Source organism: Peromyscus leucopus, chromosome 6 (genome assembly GCF_004664715.2).
Source record: "Peromyscus leucopus breed LL Stock chromosome 6, UCI_PerLeu_2.1, whole genome shotgun sequence".
Lineage (NCBI taxonomy): Eukaryota > Metazoa > Chordata > Mammalia > Rodentia > Cricetidae > Peromyscus > Peromyscus leucopus.
In genome coordinates, this window is record NC_051068.1 from 125,236,326 (window position 1) to 125,256,441 (window position 20,116).

Sequence of the window (20,116 nt, forward strand, 5' to 3'; positions counted from 1 at the left end):
AGATATGGGGCTCACTAGATGGGCTGACAGGATGCAGTCCAAACAGCCTGCCATGGCTGTCTCATGCCAGAGGGGCCAGGAATCTGGCAGTTCCTCAGTCACCAGGCTGGATGCTCAGGAGTTCCCATCTGACACTGAAGGGCCAAGGGTTCCTGGAGAACCTGGTGTCGGTCTGTGCTGGAATCCTGAGGCTGTTTCTGATACGGGTCTCAGCAACAGACGAGTGGACTTGCCAGTGAGGGTGAGGCCACGCAGGCAGTAAGCAAAGCTTCCTTCTTCCAGGTCATTTTTTCAGGGCTGCCAGCAGAAGGTGCTGTCCAGATTTAGGGCAGATCTTCCTGCTTCACATTATCTGATTAAGAAAATCCCTCACTGGCCTGCCCAGCAGCTTGGGTTTTAGTTGATTACAGATGCAGTCAAACTGACAACCAAGATTAATTAGCAACCACAGTCTGTTATTAGTTTTTGTTTTCTCTTTTGACAGGGACTCCTATGAAGTTCTGGCTGGCTCTGCCTCTGCCTCTCAAGTGCTGGATTACAGATCTGAGTCACCATGCTTGGTTTAAATATCTCAGAGAATCTTTGACATGACATTTGACAGGACCAGAAAACAAAACCAGAAGAATTAAAAGACTCACCCAACCTCTCAGACCTGTGACATCACAAGGCCAGAACTTATCACTGGTTTTTGACCCTGGTGTCCTTTCTTTATGCCACACTAGAGCTGAGATGACCTTTGGCTATAGATACTGAATTGTAATCACTGGATATTTAGAAAGTCAGATTGGGTTGTGAGCTGTACTCAGGAGCATGGAAAGAAAAATGTGAGTTGGAAATGCATTTGCAGGTGTTAAACTGCCACCTCTACAGTGTAGATTTGAACTCACAGCCATCCTCCTGCCTCTGCCTCCTGAGTTGCTTGGATCTATCTCAGACATCTGCTGCTAGGCCTGCTTTACCATTCTTTAAAACCCTGGCTCCTTTATGTTTTCAGATCAGCCCTAAACTAGCTTTTTGTGTTGTCTGGGGCCAGTAGCAGGATACCCGCGTGTCCCTCATCAGCACCTTTGAGCAGGCACTCAAAAGGCGGACAGCTCCAGAAGCAGGAAACTGTCGAGGGGTGCTCCAAACCAGAGGGGAAAGAACGGGCCCCAGGGTCAAAGTTTCTATACACGGTCAAGAAATCGCTGCAGCCCTCCAACACTGATAGGTGAACTGTCTTAGCTCTTTCCTGGCAGCCCCAGAGAGCCACGCTGAGCCCTCAAACTGAAGAGCTGTGCCTGAGCAAGGTCACCTGTCAGGGTCTGGTGACAGGTTATTTGTGGGCGTTCACTTCTCTCTCCCTGCGGGTCCTTCTGCCCCCCAGCCCTTCCTTCTGGAGGGCTAGAAGCATCTGAGACCTGGGCCCATCGTCCAGGTGCTAGTTGGGCCGGCCATCCCACAGGAGTACCTCGCAGGTTGCTTTTAGGTGATGGATAGATCCTGTCTCAGTTGGCTGAGGACCAGGGTGCCCTTGGGAGGCAGGAATGCCGGGCTGGGGCTTGCTTCACCAGCTTCCTCCTATCCCGCGCAGAATGGAATGTCTCTGCTGTCCCCAGACCCAACCGACTGTTGCTGGACAAGGGTGCCTTTCCGGGGGCTAGCGGCGCCCGCGGGACAGAGGGCTCGGCGTGTGGGGAGGAGGGCGCGTGGGGAGGGCGGGCGCGCAATCGAGGAAGGTGGGCGCTGGGCTGGCGCTCCGAGGACCCCGCACTGCGCCCTCCAGCAGAGGCGCCGCACAGCAGAGTGGGCCACCGCGGCCACCGCAGCGCGTGCGGGGGGCTGGCAGCGGGCAGCGGAGGGGCGGCTGCGCCCGCGCAGCAGAGCCGAGCGGAGCCGAGCGCGCAGCCTGGCCGCCGCCGCCTGGCACATGCCATCGCCGCCACAAAGAGCTCCCTGAACCCAGGCGGCCGAGCTCCAGGGGCTGCGCTTCGCAGGAGGCTCCGCTCTGCGGGCCGGGGGGAAGGGACCAGACTGAAGATGGCCCGGAAGAGAAAGCCCCCCAGCATCCAGGGTGAGTCCCTTTCGTCCCCACGTCCACATCCATCTCTTTGGCCCGCAGGATCGCAGCTGGGCTCAGCCAAGTGGCAGGTGGCAGCGGACAAGAGTTTGCCTTCTGCGGAGGTGGGGTGGGGAGGGGTGCCTCTGCACGACGTTGTCTTCCTTCGGTTTGGGACTCTCGGGGAGGAGTTTGTCGCTGGTTTGGAACCTGGGGACACCTGGAGGCTCTCGTTACCACACTACTTCCCTATACCGTGGCTTGGGTAATGGGTTTCTGTTGCTTCTTGCCTGGCCCCCCCCAGGGCAGTGTCTGGAGGGGGAGAAGCGACTTCTCTTGGTTGCTGGGGTCAGTCTCTCTCCATCTCCAGTCCTCAACCTCCATCTCTACCTTCATCTGTCTCTTTTCCCTTCTCTCCTTCATCCCAGGGTGACAAGTTCTACATTCATTTTCTCAACCTTCCCATTCTTGGGAGGAGACGATTTTCTGGCTCTCTCTCTTCCAACTCTACCCTATTGTCAAGGGTCTTTGCTACTAGCTGGGTCCTTGCGGGCTGCTGTCCAGGAGGGCAGGGACTCCAGCGGGTCATCCTCCCTGTTGCTCCTTTGGAAATAGGCTTCCAAAAACTTGGAAAGTTGAGGGGTGGAGAGGATGGCGGGAGGTTGTGGGAAGAGCTTGTTGCTGGGGTAACTAGAGGCATCTCTGCTCGCCCTGGGCGGAACCAGGGGAAACTGCCTCCTGCTTGGCGCCCGCCCATGAGCCTTGGGGAACAGGTGCGCTTAGCGCGGACTCAGCAGCAAGGTAGTGACTCCTTGCTGGCGGAGGCCACCCTGATGAGGCAGCCCTGCGGACCGAGGGAAGGCCTGACGGGCACCCGCAGCGTGAGGAGGACTGCCTGTCCAGACAGGAACCGTGGGTGGTGGCCGGGAAGGAGGGGCGGTGTTTGAAGTTGGAGTTCAGCCCAGTGGACTCCACAGCCTGTGAGACAGAGACACCTTATGCTTTGGGGTTGTACAAAAGAGGACCGCTCTGGAGATGAGAACTGGGGCAGGACAGCATAGATCCATCGGCCCACTGCAGAGCAAGGGCCTTTGGCTTGCTTCTTGCTTCCTTTCCCCTAAGCCTTGCTCCCGGAAGTTTAGCTCGTCTCCAAGGCATCACTAGGGGGACACAACTTTACTTAGGTGCTCTGTCTGGATGTCTGGATTGTGAAGATTCCAATGATTTACTGGAAAGGGTTAAAAATCGTGATCCTAGATTCTCCTTCGACATTACCACTAAACACTGTGGGTATTTAGTTGTTGAAATTACCACCTACCGACAACAACTGTCTTTGAATGACTTTCCTTAAAAACACTATGACTCCTGGACAGTAGGAGAGGCCTTAGATCCCACACCCCATCATTGCTTAGCCAGAGTCTATAGAGGCCAGTGGTAAGGAAGGAGAGAATTTATCCATGCAAGACACCTTTTTCTCCTTGCCACAGAGCACAGAATTTGTCTAACCTCAGACTGACAGGGTGCACGCGCCACACTTTATGAAACCATATGGCACCACGGAACCAAGCAGAAGGATGAGTTTCAGCACCGCCTGATGTTGCTCTCCCTGGCAGGAAGGCAGTTCCTACCCACCCCAGACCTCGCAGACTGCAAATGGGCCGTGAAAGTGTAGATTCTCACTTTACAGTACATGCTAGCTGAGGAAAGTCTTACACTCAGAATGAATCTTCTTAGCCAAGGCTCAGGAAGGTACAAAGGAGGCCAAATGAATGACAGGGAGCTAAGGGTAGAGATGTGTGGAAAGACAGCCCCTCCCTCTCCGCCCCCCTTCTCCTCTCCCCACCCCTTTATCCCTCCCCTTCTCCGCCCCTTTCCCTCTCCTCCTTTCTCCCCTTTACTCCCCCTTCCCTCCCTCTCTTCCCTTTATTCCCCCCTCCCTCCCCTCCCCTCCCCTTCCCTTCCCCTCCCTCCCTTTTGTCTGTCAAGAAGCAATAGCCCTTTCCAGAGTAAATCTGGTTGACAATGAAATGATTGAAGAACAGGATTTGTCACTTACATGTTAACAGAAACACAAATAATTAAACTTTCCAAGACACAGGTACCCAAGAAATTTCAGCACAGTTTTCTAAAGACACGGTTTCCTCACATAACTCTTTTATTATTATTATTATTTTATTTTATTTTACAATACTATTCAGTTCTACATAACAGCCACAGATTCCCTTGTTCTCCCTCTTCCTGACCCCTCCCCTTCCCCCAGCTGACTCCCATTCCCACCTCCTCCAGGGCAAAGCTTCCCCCCCCCCAGGACTGAGATCGACCTGATAGACTCAGTCCAGGCAGGTCCAGTCCCCTCCTCCCAGATTGAGCCAAGCGTCCCTGCATAAGCCCCAGGTTTCAAACAGCCAACTCATGCACTGAGCACAGGACCCGTACCACTGCCTAGATGCCTCTTAAACAGATCAAGCCAATCGACTGTCTCACCTATTCAGAGGGCCTGATCCAGCTGGGGCCCCTCAGCCTTTGGTTCATAGTTCATGTGTTTCCATTCGTTTGGCTATTTGTCCCTGTGCTTTATCCAACCTTGGTTTCAACAATTCTCGCTCATATAAACCTTCCTCTTTCTCGCTAATTGGACTCCCGGCGCTCCACCCGGGGCCTAGCCGTGGATGTCTGCATCCAGATTCCTCAGTCCTTGGATGGGGTTTCTGGCACAACTATTAGGGTGTTTGGCCATCCCATCACCAGAACAGGTCAGCTCCGGCCGTCTCTCGACCATTGCCAGCAGTCTATTGTGGGGGTATCTTTGTGGATTTCTGTGGGCCTCTCTAGCACTTTGTTTCTTCCTTTTCTCATGTGGTCTTCATTTACCATGGTTTCCTATTCCTTGTTCTCCCTCTTTTCTTGATCCAGCTGGGATCTCCCGCTCTCTTTCCCTCGACCCTCGCCCTTCATTGCTCCTACTCATGTCCAGGTTGTTCATGTAGATCTCAGCCATTTCTCCATCATTGTGCGATCCCTGTGTCTTTCTTGGGGTCCTGTTTTCCAGGTAGCCTCACTGGTGATGTGAGTAGCAGTCCATTCATCCTTGTTCCACATCTAGTATCCTCCTATGAGTGAGTTCATACCATGTTTGTCTTTCTGAGTCTGGGTTACCTCACTCAGAATGATTTTTTCTAGATCCATCCATTTGCCTGCAAACCTCATGATGTCATTGTTTTTCTCTGCTGAGTAGTATTCCATTGTGTATATGTGCCACAATTTATTTATCCATTCTTCAGTTGAAGGGCATCTAGGTTGTTTCCAGGTTTTGGCTATTACAAACAATGCTGATATGAACATAGCTGAGCAAGTGCTCTTGTAGTATGATTGAGCATTTCTTGGGTATATGCTCAAGAGTGGTATAACTGGGTCTTGAGGAAGACTTATTCCCAATTTTCTGAGAAAGTGCCATATTGATTTCCAAAGTGGTTGTACAAGCTTGCATTCCCACCAGCAGTGGAGGAGAGTTCCCGAGTTCCACATCCTCTCCAGCATAAAGTGTCCTCAGTGTTTTTGATCTTAGCCGTTCTGACAGGTGTAAGGTGGCATCTCAGATTTTGATTTTGATTTGCATCTCCCTGATGATTAGGGATGTTGAGCAATTCCTTAAATGTCTTTCAGCCATTTGAGTTTCCTCTGTTGAGAATTCTCTGTTTAGTTCTATAGCCCATTTCTTGATTGGACTGTTGGTCATTTTGATGTCTAATTTCTTGAGTTCCTTATATATTCTGGATATCAGTCCTCTGTCAGATGTGGGGTTGGTGAAGATCTTTTCTCATTCTGTAGGCTGTCGCTTTGCCTTGTTGACTGTATCCTTTGCTCTACAAAAGCTTCTCAGTTTCAAGAGGTCCCATTGATTGATTGTTTCTTTCAGTGTCTGTGCTACTGGTGTTATATTTAGGAAGTGATCTCCTATGCCAATGCATTCAAGACCTCACATAACTCTTATAAAGGGAAGGGTTGTTGGCTCACGCTCCCTTGACTCCTGTTTCTTCCACTAATGCTGAACTTCTTTCTTTTTAAAATTCAGGTCATTTTCTATTTCTTAGAACAAAAGACGCATTAAAAGTCCTTTGTGTTTCTTGTCAGCAGACTTAGTTTGGCATATTATACACAGACAGACTCAAACCTAGAATGTTGTCATCCAAATTCTTTTGTCAAAGTTATATCTGTCTATCCATCTATCTACCTTTCTGCTTTCTGAGACAAAGACTTACTGTAGTTTATGCTGGCTTGGAACTCACTATATAGCCAGTCTAGGCATGAACTCATGGCAATCCTCCTGTCTCAGCCTTCCAGCTATTGAGACAACAGGCACGAGCCATGCCAGGCTTCAGTTTCGGCTTTCAAGGGAAGACTTGAACAAAAGCCCATGGCTGCAGGCTTGCCTAGCTGATGTTAGACCAACCACATTACTCACCTGGTAGAAATGGAAACTTCTAAGGGGGGGGCAGGCCACTGGGGTGCGCTTTCTTGGATAATAACTATGCCTCAGCAGTAACTATCCCACTGCTGTGCTGACACTGTCCCTCTGCTTCTCTACTGTGGGGAGAAGCCACGCTGGGGCCTGTGGTGGGTGCTCACTGGGATCTGGAGCAGTAGAGACGCCTCATCTTCATGACTTCGAAACAGGGCAGAGGGAAATTCACATGGACAGAAGAGTCAGGCCATCAGCAGTCTCTCCCGGGAGAACACTGTGCTCATTTTTAATCTCTCATCCAAAGAACAGCCTTTCAAAAAGGCAAATGGAATTTTCAATGAATCCAGGATCGATGTCTTATAAACACAAGGCAGTTGAATTGGCTATGGTGATGTTAACCCTTTTCCACTGTAAGATCAATCAAGACCTCCATGTGCTTTGAACTCTGAATTGAACGCTTGGTTCCAAGTTGATGGCACCATTTAAGGAGCTTATGGAGCATTTCGGAGGTACAGCCTTGCTAGAGGAAGTACTTCACTGGGGGCAGGCTTTGAGAGTTTACCGCCTCTCCTCCTTCTAGATTGTTCTCTCTGCTTCTTGCTTGCTATTGAAGGTGTGGTGTCTCTGCTTCCCATGCTGTCTGCTGCCCTGCCTCCCCCTAAGCCCAGATAAACTCATTCTTCCTTAAGCTGCCTTTGGTCAGGCATCTTATCACAGCAACAAGAAGAAAGTAAGACGCTTCTTTCTGAGTCACTGAGGTTCAAAGCTCAGGTCAAAGCTTGGGGTTATCTGTTTATCCAGCTCATATGGACTGAGCACTAACTGTGTGCCAGGGTTTGTGAAAAACATTGGGGATACAGCCATGACCATGGTAAGCCTTAAGAGTCCAAGAGGGGGTCCTGGAAGGGGCAGGTAATGCGTGAATCAGAAAACTTCATATAGTGATGGATACCACCATGAAGAAATTAAGCAAGGCAGTGTACTTTAAAGTGACTGTGAGGCCACTTTTGGTTGTTGGGAGACAGTACTTACATTGGGAAGGGAGTGATGAAGAGTGATTTGTATGCTAAGAACTGGAACACAGCCCTGTGTACTCTCAGGAAGGAATGGTTCAGACGGGAGACCAGTGTGCCTGGAGGAAATGTGTGAGGTAGAGACATGTGGAGAGAGCCCAGATCTTTTTTATTATAAAGAAGAACAAGATTTTAAGTGAAGTGAGAAGCCATTGACTGTTCACTTGATGTTTCTGTCTACATTACAGTTCTAAAGATGCTAGGAAGCCAAGTGTGGTGTTGCAGGCCTGTAGTCCCAGCGCTGGGAGGCTGGGAGGGATGTTATAGTGTCAGAGGGTATGCCCCATGTTTCCAGGTCCTTAGCTCTAATTCAAGGGAGCGGAATAAAGGCACACACAGGTTACAATGCAGTAAGGAAACTTAATCAAAAGCAAGGTGATTACAGAATGAAGTACATTGTCAAGAGTGACAGTGGGCACATGAGTGACAGCACTCAAGGACTCCAGGTCTTAGGAGGAAGGAGGTGTTGTTGCTAAGAAACATACCATGCGCAGTTCTTTAGTTTGATTGACAGATTTAACTTATACAGCCATTTCCATACTGCACATGTTCCTTTCCACAGAGCATCTGGTTTTAATCATATACAAGCCTGGTTATACAGAGGTGTAAGATGGTAAACGGGGAATTCTCACAGAAGTTCACTTAGAGGGTATGATTTTCCTTATTGTGCATCCAGGCTGGGTGAGCCCCGCCCCCATGATAACTGGAGTGTGACTAAATGAAAGCTACCCACATTTGACGGTGATTAAAGAAGGAGAAACAGCCCATTGTTTGGAGATGGGTGTCATGTAGCTCAGTGTGTGGGTGCTAGGCTGTAACAGGCTGATGTGCACATTGCTTAGAGAGGGATATGTGTGTATGCATAGCACATGGAGGTGAGAGTTCTAGGCTCACAACTGCCCACACCCAGTAGAGCTCAGGTTCTTTGTTTGTCTGTTTTTTTTTTTTTTTTTTGTTTTCAAGACAGGCTTTCTCTGTGTTGCCCAGGCTGTCCTGGAACTAGCTCTGTAGACCAGGTTGGCCTTGAACTCACAGAGATCCACCTGCCTCTGCTTCCTGAGTGCTTGGATTCAAGGTGAGTATCACCACCACATGGCAAGTTCAGGTTCTTAAACTATTCCCTAACCCTAACTCTGCCTCAGGAGGATTGCAATTAGTCGGAGGCCAGACTGATCCACAACGTGGGTTCCAGAATAGCTTAGACTGTAGATGAATTTCTAAAGGTCTTATTAATAAAAACAAACCTGAGCCAGGTATTGGGGTGAACACTGGAAGGACAGAGAGACAGAATAAGCCACAGCTACCTCACCTCACCAGATCCTCAGCTGGTCCTGTTTCCTCAGACTGGAAGCCTCTGTGACCTCATCCGAATGTATCTCAGTTGAACTGCTGCTAAAAGCCTAAAAGCTTAACAAGATTCTAGTTCCTGGTCCTCACACCTTATATACCTTTCTGCTTCTTGCCATCACTTGCTGGGATTAAAGATGTGTGCCACCATGCCTGGTTGTTTCCAGTGTGGCTTTGAAATCACAGAGATCCGGATGGATCTCTGCCTTCAGAATGCTAGGATTAAAGGTGTGTGTGTGCCACCATTTTCTGGTCTCTATATCTAGTAGCTGTTCTGTTCTCTGACCCCAGATAAGTTTATTAGGGTACACAATATATTGGGGAATACAATATCACCACATGAAACCTTCTCTAAAATAAAAAGGAAAGGAAAAGAAAGGAAGGAAGTTAGATTCCAGGGAGGTGGGTGAGTTCCCCAACATCACCTCCCTAGGCAGAGTCTCGAAGACTTCACTTTGACCTCCTGCCTTTTCTTCTTGTACAGAGAACTGAACCCGTGGTTTCATACACACCAAGCAAGTGTTCTATACTACTGAGCATGTTCCCAGGCCACTTTGTCTGCTTTTGGTGTTTTGAGACTGGGTCTGCCTACACAGGCCAGGCTGGCCTTCAGCTCACTATAGAGCTCAGTCTTGAGCGGCAGTCTTCCCGCTTCCGCTTCCCAAATGCTAGGATTATGTGTGCGCTCAGACTCCTCCTCCTCCTTCTTTTCTTTTCTTTTCTTTTTTTTTGTGGGGGTGGGTTGGTTTTCTCAAGACAGGGTCTTACTATGTATGCTGGCTATCCTAGAACTCACCATGTAGACCAGGCTGGGCTTGAACTCATAGAGATCCATTTGCTTCTGCCTCCTAAGTACTGGAATTAAAGGCGTGCTCCATTATACCTGGCTCAGACCTCACTTTTCTAAGAGTTTACTTATACTTACTACTCCCTTTTAGAATGCACCAAAAATAGCTACAGTATTTGTGGTTCAAATATGGTGTCTCATTCTACAGAGAACAAGGACCAAGTCAATAATTTACTACTTTTAATTTTTTAAAAGTGGTGTGTGTGTGTGTGTGTGTGTGTGTGTGTGTGTGTGTTGTGTGTACGTGCACTCGCACGCATGTGTGCGCATGCCATGGCATATGTGGAGGTCAGAAGACAACTTATGGAAGCTGTTTTTTTCCTTTCACCATATGGGCCACAGGCATGTAACTTAGCAACACAGACTGGCTGAGAGGCCTTTACCAGCCAAGCCGTCCAGCAGGTCCCAAGGTAACATTTCAATGGAGAGGATATGATTAGATTAGGCTTGCCTCCTGAGAGCAGCTCTCAAAAAGTTAGTCTCAGGAAACTGTCATGGGAGAAAGGGTTCTGAAGGAGGGTCTGGAATGTGACTGCGAAGTAGTGGAATTCGGAAGGCAGCTTATGTCTCCTAGGCAACGAAGGAAGCCCAAGAAAGGGGAGAAATGTTGGGAGAGAGGGCATGGAAAGCCGCTTAGACACCAGACAATTCATGATTTTGCCAAGAGCCTTGGGAGCCTGGTGTGAGCATGCTGCAAAAGAAATCCTGTCATTTAAGCGCAGAGGGTGGGCCCAGTCAGGGTAGCCATGCTCTTGGCTGATCATGCAGCATTGCCACATAAAAGCACATAGACTTTTAAAAGAGCAAGTGACTTGTGACCAGGTTGTACCTACAGATCACAGACCGCACATGTGAATAGCGTGGAGTATGAATAACTACCATTGTCATGGGTGGAGCTGCTGGTTAGTGGGGGAATTTGGCCATTGCACCTCAGAACTAACTGTGGAAATGCTACAAGGGGAGAGAGGGCCATCCTGGGTGCTTCTCTCCATCGTAAGCTTTCTGACTAGAAGATATTTAGGGATGATATAAATAATGACTGATTATTTTAAAACCCTCACACATCTATCTACTCCTACCTTCATACTCTCTGCTTCTTTGTTAATGATTGTTAATGAAAAATGAATTTTGAAGTTCCAGAGCTTAACGCTAAGGAGATAAATATCTCCTCCCACTTTTTCTCTGACTTCAGAGTGACTCTTCAGACACTTGTGAGGCTGATAGAATCTCAAGCATTATGTCACCAAGAGAGGAGGCTGGCCCTTAGTGACACTGTAACACAATGCATTTGTGACATCATTTTATTTTCACAGTGGTGAGTGTCACAGTGTGTTTGTTCACTGTTGAGTTACTGAGGAACAGCACAGTGCAAGGTGAGTCTGAAGGCTGTGGATGGACAACCTCGGCCTGCAAGGGTTTGTTTAAGTTTATCACTTGAAAGTGTGTATTCCATACAAGTCAAGGAATACAGACATACACACATGTGTATATGGGACGACATGTACACATGTAAAGTTATAGACACACTTCACTATGTATGTATCCATGCATACATTGGTATCTCAATCAACCCGCAAGAGTTCTGATGCCATTTTGGTGTTGATATTGAAGTCATTTAAGCATTGCAGTAGCGAGTCACCAAGCACCTCAGTGTTTTAAGCTTACCGGCGGTGAATGCACCCCGTGTGTTCTCCCCTTATGGAGTCTGGGCTAAGCGAGGACACAGCTGAAGGTGGAGTTGTACACACCGCTGCTTCAGGCTCCTGTGTCTCCTGCCATCACACATTGTGTGCATTTTGGAGAAAAAAGCTCCTGTATTGTGAAATCTCATGAGCACTCGCTGTAGAGGCCGTCATGGGAAGGAACTGGGGTCGCCTCTTAAGAGCCAGCACCAGTGTGCCAAGTACATGAGCGGCTGCTGTAGAAAGGGGTTCCCACCTCTGCCAACTTTCTAATATCTGCGCCTCCACTAACGTCTGACTGAATTTCATAATTCACCCTGAACTGGGACCACTCAAGCTATATTTTTGGATTCTAGAATCCTAGAAATGGTAAGAGATAATAGATAATTACTTTTGTCTTAAGCCACTGAATTTTGTGTTAATTTGTTACATAATATTAGATAATGAATATGCATATAGCTACAGTTTATGGATTTCTCTCTTTTGGGAGCTAGGGAGCCCTCTTTCTTTGCTGGTGTATAAATATTGGGGGAGGTGTTATGTATGTGAAAGAAAATTAAGAAGGTCCTGCAATGTAGTGGTTTTAGTGTGCTTATTTGTACCATGTCTTTAAGAGTCCCTGGCATCTCATCTGCTACTTCTGGGCTCCAAAGAAAGAAAAAAAAGTAAGTCTTTAATTCACAGTCTTCTTTAGCACTCTGTTGGCTTTGAATCTTAGCTCTCTTTTCTAATTAGTGAATTTTGCTTAAATCTGAATTAAATCTGAAATCCAAGTTTCTTTTAGCAGCTGGTTTCTCCTCCTCCTTTGCTGGGGAATCTTGCTCCTGATCTTCAGTTTTCTCTAGGTAGAAGCTTGCTTAGAAGTGCAACCAAGCTAAAAAATAGAGTAATAGAGAGGACTCACAAGGCCTACAGTCCCACACCACAGTCCTTATAAACCAGAGTAATAGAGAGGACTCACAAGGCCTACAGCCCGATACCACAGCCTTTATAAACCAGAGTAATAGAACTCACAAGGTTTACAGCTCCACACCACAGCCAACCTACAGATAATCACCTTACATCTCAAAACCTTCAATTCTTACCATAAAATGAACCAGGTTTGTGAAGTAATACATATATTATAGTCTAACTTGGCCATTCCACAATATATCCATCTGTGAAAAAATGCTATATAGGTATATAGTTTGTCAATTAAAAAACCTAGAAGAACCCCCTAAAATCTGTTAATAAAACCTCTCCAACCATATTTAGCCACATCTTTCTACAAAAGAAGCCCCTTTCCCCCATCCCAGTCCTTTGATGTTTGACTAGGAAACCCAGAGAGCTGGGTATGGGGACATGGATCTATAATTCTATTTGGGAGGCTGATGTAAAAGAATTCTGACAGTCGAGGCCAGCCTAGGATCTCTTGTGAGTTTAAAGATAGCCTGGGCTACATAATGACTTTTGAAAAGTAAAGAAACCAAGACAGAGGATAAAGAAAAGAAAAGGAAAGAAAAATGGCCATCTCTTCTGCCCTTCTAAGATATTTGGGTCAGATATGTGTCTACTTTATTTCACTCACTCACAAAAACTAGCTGGTCTTTTCCTCTGTGCTAGGCACTCTTCTAATTATGCTTCAGATGTGCCGGAGAACAACACAAAGAACTCTGTGAAGTTGGCAAGCCAGATGGGGAGGGCAGATCAGTAACAAGCAGGTTGTTGGTTAACATTGAGAGGTGTGGTGAGAGCAAGAGTACAACCAGGGTCACTGCTGATGAAGATGCCAGAGGCAAGCTGGGCATGTCAGCAGGGTGGGTAGTGTCCACACAATGGAAGGCCCTCGAGAGAAAAGCCAGGTGTGACATTAGGCTTTCATTGTCAACCTGACGCAACCTAGACTCCTCTGGGGAGAGAGTCTCAATGAGGGTTGGCCTGTGGGGGATCGTCTTAATTAAGTTAACTGATGTATGGAGCTTTGGCCCACTGTGGGCAGTGCCAGTCCCTAGGCAGGGGTTCTGAATGGTATGAGTGACAAAATCAAGCTGAGCACAGTAAGCAAGTGAGCAGGCACACATGCGTTGTTCTTCCTCTGTTCCTGACTGTGGGTGTGCTAGGACCAGCTGCTTCAGCTCTCACACATACCTGTTCATTTCAAAAACTTGAAGGAGCCCTGGATGTAAATTTCATTGTACACTGAATTGTGTTTTTATGTTCAAGTCCAAAACCAAAATACTATTTTTAAAACTGATGTTCCATTAATATCTATGAAACATTTATCATGTTGCCTTTCAAAAATGTTCAAATTATCTTAAATTTAGCTGATGACTTTACATATTTTGTACATATAAGTTAAAAAGTATAAAAAATATAGAATTTAAAAAAGCTGCTTGCTGGGCACACATACTTCCATATTCCAGTGTTAACAGCATCCTTCACTGAACTGAGCCCGTTTTTCTTTACCCTTGCTGTTCCCATTCTCTTAATTCTTGTTTGCACAAGTATGCCATCACAGCCTTTCCCAAAGGCCATGGCATTGACTCTCCAGACAACACCTTCCGTGAAAGAGCTTTGGTGGCAAAGGAGGACCATTATGTTGTTAAAAAATGCTGATAATAAATAGATGTGTCCAGGGCCATTGTGGCTGCCTGAGTATGATGGACTTGAAACCATCAAAAATTGCTTTGGGAACTCAGCCCTGTCTTTAACCACCAAGAAAGTTTATATATTACTTTTTCAAACTTTCTGGAAATTTTACTAAATAACTGTCATGCTTTGCAGATGCGAACTTGTTTTAGTAGTCTATAGAAACATCAGGAAGGCCAATCTGTTCTACTTCTAATCTGTTGTTCTCTTTTTTTTTTATAACCTGGGTAAATTCTTACTATGATTTTGAGTTACTCTATCTTAGGCACGATAAAGAGACTAACTGGTAGACTATGTCAGCTTATGTGGGCTAAGACAGTTACCAAACTTGGCAGGAAGGATAAACCATGATCAAGTTTTAGGCACCATCACGGTATAAGTGAACTCATAGAAGAGTCATTTATTAAAGTAAAGTTTTGGAGAAGTATAATAGGTAATTGCTTAGATTCTGAAGTACTGGAGTATCTTTCAGATATTTGGACTTTTACTGAGTCCAGACTTTCCCTCAGCTGGTGAGGATCGGTGAGATTCTGCCTTCCAACTTGTGCTCCTACGAGTTGAAGCTACATGTATGGAGTAGAGGATCTTGATCACTGGTGCTGTTGACAGCAGTCTTCTTCAGGAATTGTCGGGAAGACCCCTGGGGTGGGGAGGTGGTGAGATGTGTTCCTGGGTTATGGTTAGTGAAACCCTCAGAAAAGATTCCATGTTTTCATCGCTGAAATGGGCTAACACCTCCCTAGAGTCAGCCTCTGAGCTAGCTCCTCCCCCGACATGAGGCAGTTGCTAGAGAACTTCTGAGGGTGTGTCAAGTTTGAGGATATTAGTTGCTATTTTACCAAAGTCTGCATTTTGAGGACCTGGCAGAGAAATTTCCCTGGAATGTCTAGCCATCAATGGGCATCATGACTCCATTCTGTTCCCCACTGTGGGTGGACACACAGGAAACTCAGAACTTTATGAGTTCACCTCTTAGTACTGTCACCAATAAGCACTTGTGGATTCATTTTGGTTTTATAACCTGATTCTTTTCATTGTCTCCCTTTAGATACGTTGTTTAGCTAAATTATATGTATGCTGTGAAAGACTGTTATACTAAATTAAAACACCACAGAATAAAAGATCAATCAATATATATCTTAGATGTGCCTTCAAGAATTCCTGTCTCTAATAACCGTGAAGTAGATGCTTTTCTCGTTTTTGATCAGTTCATAGCTCATTTAAGCATCATTGGAGATGTCTGTAGTTCTTGAAATAAAACTTATTCCATCAGATTCAAGATCCTGAATGTGCTCAAATTGTAGAAATAGGCTTTTACTACCTGTTCATGAAATAGCTTTCAGCTGGATTGTCAACAGCTGGTTGGACTTTCAAATTCTAAAAATGCTTGTACTGCTTCATCATCAGGGAGACAGGCAAGCTCTAGCATCTCACACTTTCCTGTTTGCCACGTCTCTCGCTCTTCCTTGGCTCCGTCACCCTCTGTGGCCCCTGCTGGGTTCTACAGTAGAATGACTGTTGTAGGACACTTGCCCAGTGAATGGATTTGAATCAAATGCTTGGATGGATCCCATGGTACCAAGGAGAATAGACAGGGCAGTTGGTGATCTGTCTGCCTCATTCCTCATAACCCAGGGAGGGACAGCCACCTTGCAGGACTGTGCTTGAGGTCTTGAGTCTTGTCACGAGGACCATCCTGGTGTAAGTCCCTGTCTTTCTCCACAGGAGCAGATGGGGTGATGGCAGTCCCACTCTGCCTCTCCCCTCCCGTCTTGCTGACCATCTCCATGGTCCATTTGAAAGCCATAGTCTTCGTGTTGGCTTTTTGCTCCTCTCCCTTCCATTCCAGCTTTTTACCTCCCCTCTCTTTGGTGCTTCCCTGTCTTTTGGCATCAAGTGGGAAGCATAGGATCATATTCATCAGCTACAGGAACCAGAAGTGATGCTGAGAACGTGCTGCAAACAGGGTTCATCATCCCTCTTCTATGTGGGGTGCTGTGTCCACAATTTGCAGGTCATCTGAGAAGCCACCGTACTTCAGGCTCATGACTGGAGCAGAGACCATGTTTGTCCTTGGGCTATTTTGCTTGAGCGACAGTTGCTGTCTGCATTTGAGTCTGAGATGTCAAATGTTTGACCGTTTTAGGATCAGACTTCTGTTTGTCACTGGTCTTCACACCCAAGTCGTTGCATAGGGACGTCTTTTTTTTTTTTTTTTTAAAGATTTATTTATTTATTATGTATACAGCATGTATGACTGCAGGCCAGAAGAGGGCACCAGATCTCATTACAGATGGTTGTGAGCCACTATGTGGTTGTTGGGAATTGAACTCAGGACCTCTGGAAGAACAGTCAGTGCTCTTAACCTCTGAGCCATCTCTCCAGCCCGGGACGTCTTTTTTAAAGCTGCCTTCCCATCTGACTCTGCCCGTGGACTGTGATAAGAGTGTGGAGCTGGACTACATTGCGGGGGGGAAACGAGACAGCTAACAGTTCTCTGTGGCTATATGCATTTCACAAATGACTTCAAGTCTTGTTTGCAACAAGATGACTTATAAACAAATAAATGTTGGATGAGACTAAATTCCCAGATATTAAATTAGTGCAAAAATTATAAACTTTAATTTACAGAGTTATTATCTAGACTTGGACATACTACTGTTGTAATTCAATTCCTCTTTCTTTATTGTTTTGATCAGGTTGCCATCTAATCATTGGTAATAAATAATTTCCCATGGAGATTATTTTATAAACTGCATCTCATTCATTTGCTTGTGGAGGTTGAGAGTCCTCTAGTCCATTTTCTCTGGCCCTATCCTCTTTGCTGGCCTTGCTTATCTGATTAAGTCACTCATGTGACTGGCCTCAAGTCTTTACCTTTTTCTCTTGCTACTCCACAGATTTTATTCGGTGTTCATCACTTCTAGAGTAATTAGAATTCCTTCCCTTCCACCACCTGATCTCCTCACTGTAGACTTAGATTTCTAGTCCTTTCCACCCTGCTGTAGACATGACACTCCTGAAAGTCGAAGCTGCTCATTTTATAGGCCCCAAATCCCAGAACAACTTGCTGTAGGCTGCACAGGAAAGAAAGCCAGCATTCCACAGCAAATCCTGCAAGGTTTGGATCCGACCCATCCTTTGCTTTCTCCCATCCCCTGTGTTCACTTTAATTTTGACAATCAATTCTTTATGCTTCTAATTCCCATGATGTTTGTTTTTATAATGCTGAAAATTCCCATTATCCTTCAAGACTCAGTAGAAATATCACTTCCCCTGTACAACTTTCCCACGTTCCAGTCTGTGCCCCTGCCTTTAAGCGAAGCAGTTTCTCTCTGCTTTCACAATTCCTTATACACACCTCAAAGCTCTTAGCTTCTCAGCCACACTTCTGGAAGGGAACCAAAGCCTGACTAGGAGTTGGTCACTGGCTTAGTGCTCCATCATGGCAGAGCAGGATGGAAGCAGGCTTCAAGTAACAGGCATGCTGGCTGGAGCCGCAGCTGAGCTCACTGCACGCTGGGAATGGACAAGTTGTTTTGTAATCTCAAAGCCCACCCCTAGTGAAAACACATCCTGCCTCAAACCATACCACCTGATGTTGCTAGGTCTAAATGGCTCCCTGAGGGGAGGGTGTGAGAAGGTGGAGTCAATGACACAGAACCGGAGTCGGTTGAAGGCAAACAGTAGACTCCTTTATTCAGTAATGGGGAAGGCCTTATATACCCTCCTCCCAGCACCCAGGCTGTGTCCTGATCTGGTGACATTGTGTGGTCATCCCTCATTGTCTGGGCACAATCAGGACCTCTGACAGTGCCTGTTGCTAGGCTCGCAGGCCTACTCTGCACAATCAGGAACTCTGGACGTGCCTGTTCCTTTGCGTGGTTGTCCCTCATCGGCTGGGACCTCTAACAGCACCTGTTGCTAGGCCCTTAGGCAGACTCCAGGTTGGCTCATCTTTTGACCTCATAAGCCTTATCAGGCCTTATCTTCCTACAACCTGGTCTTTTTCAATCAGTTTTACAAACTGGGGACCAAGTGTCCATATATATGAGCCCTATGGGAACCACTCTCTTTCAAACTACCACATATGCTATAAATTCTCAGAGAGTTAGTCTACAGGTTAGATATATGACTATAACTTGAATTCTAAGAAAAAAATAAACAAAATAAAGCAATGCTGAACCATCTCCATTTATGAGTGGCATCTAATTGGCTTTTGAGTATCACTCATTGTTCTTCCGACTTGGTGTTCACGACTTGGTGTTCACTGATGGTGTATCATCTATTCCTGTCCTGGTGTTCACCGACAGTGTGTCATCTACTCCTGTCCTGGTGTTCTGATGGTGTATCATCTATTTCTGTCCTGGTGTTCACTGACAGTGTATCATCTGTCCCTGTCCTGGTGTTCACGGAAATCAAACTATCAGCTTTTTTAATTTAAGGACCATCAAACTTTCTTATGTAGAAAAGTGTTTAAGAAAAGTGTTTAATGAATATATAAATGAATGTTAAGATACAGTTCTTTCAAAATTATGTAAGGGAATGGGAGAGAACACGAGTGAGCTGATACTCATAGATATATCTCAAATGTGTTCTCACTCTTCCATATAGAATATTCTAGGCCATTTCCAAATAGTCTATGACATGAATCTAGTTCTAGATAATTGAAGTTTATTTGTTCAAGATTTCAAATAAGAAACTGTTCAACTCACTAAAAGTGCCTTTAAAGATCCATTTTTATTTATGTTCATGTGTAGCCTGCCACAAAATGCCTTAAAAATGTTCTATAAATTTGGCTCTATGATCTTCAGGGAATAATTAACTTCTGGAACAGGACTTTTGAAACATGGGAAATTGGAATGCTTAGAGCAGGGAGTTTTCTGATTTGTTTGGAAATGTAAAGCCTGGTCTGGGGCTTGTGAAGAGAGTATGAGAACATGTCTTTGCTCAAGACTTTCTAAAATGGTGAACGCTGTCAGTGTGCACTTGGTTTTTGAATTTCTCTCTGTGCCAGGGATCATTCACATGTCATCATTGTATGACTACTTCGGAACTTCTTCCCTCCCCTTTTCTCCCTCCTCTTGCAAGCTGTCCTCTGTCCTCCCCATGTGCATTATGACATGCACATGTACACATGCATACAAAATAATAAAAATAATAGGAATGTTAACCCATTAATATTTGATGGGAAATTTGAAGGATTTCTTTTTCCAACTTCATAGAATTCTTGTTGTGTACTGTTGATGCACATCACTCGATGATTTTATTATAATTTGAATGTCATATTGTACTTGACATATTGATACTTTTAGAAAAGGTTGACCCATGAATTGCATACTATTAAGCCTGAGATTAGGCTTTGCTTTTAGTCTTGACTATTATAGGAGTATAGATAGGAGTTTAAACTATGACTAGAGTTTACCTTATAGGAGTCAGATGATAAAATAGCAATAGGGGAATTCTTTTGACATTTCATTTGGAGACACTAACAGCAGTTGGATCTGGCTCAGAAGGGTCTTATGTTACATTTAAGCATATTTTTATTTTCCTCCCTCAGAACTTCATTTTGGAAGTTTGCAAAAGACAATGGATGTATGACTTTTTAACTTTGTGAAATGCAGATGGTTTGGACTCCCAGCGAGGCACCTCTGGCATTTTCTGCTGCGTATCTCTGTTACAGGAGGGTCTCCTAAGCCTGCTAGGTGTTTAGTGGCCTCCCCAGTCTCAACCCGTTACATGCTAGACCCTCCTCAGTTGCGATAAGAAGTAATAAATGGCTCCTGACATAGCCGGTGTCTTCCAGAAAGCACATTCCCACCCATACCTGCCTTCAGAACCCCTGATTTAATGACAGAGGAGAGTGACTATCTGTGAAAGACCCTGGCCTTTCCCACGGAGTCCTGTAAGACTTCAGTTGATTATAACTGGGCATGGTGGCTTACACTTGTCCTCCTAAGGAGGCTGAGGCAGAGAATTGATGAGAGTTCAAGGTCAGCCTGGGCTCTATAGTGAGGACCAGGCTAGTTAGAGCTACAT

The 20,116-nt window shown here is 45.8% G+C and overlaps 1 protein-coding gene across 1 annotated transcript in view; it reads left to right on the forward strand.

The window, feature by feature from the left end:
• Positions 1-1,487: 1,487 nt before the first annotated feature.
• Slc44a5 (solute carrier family 44 member 5) overlaps positions 1,488-20,116 on the forward strand; it is a 290,765-nt gene continuing 272,136 nt past the window's right edge. The window contains 1 exon segment of the mRNA XM_037207239.1: positions 1,488-2,053. Within this exon segment, the coding sequence (XP_037063134.1) occupies positions 2,020-2,053 (34 nt within the window). The 5' untranslated portion in view covers positions 1,488-2,019.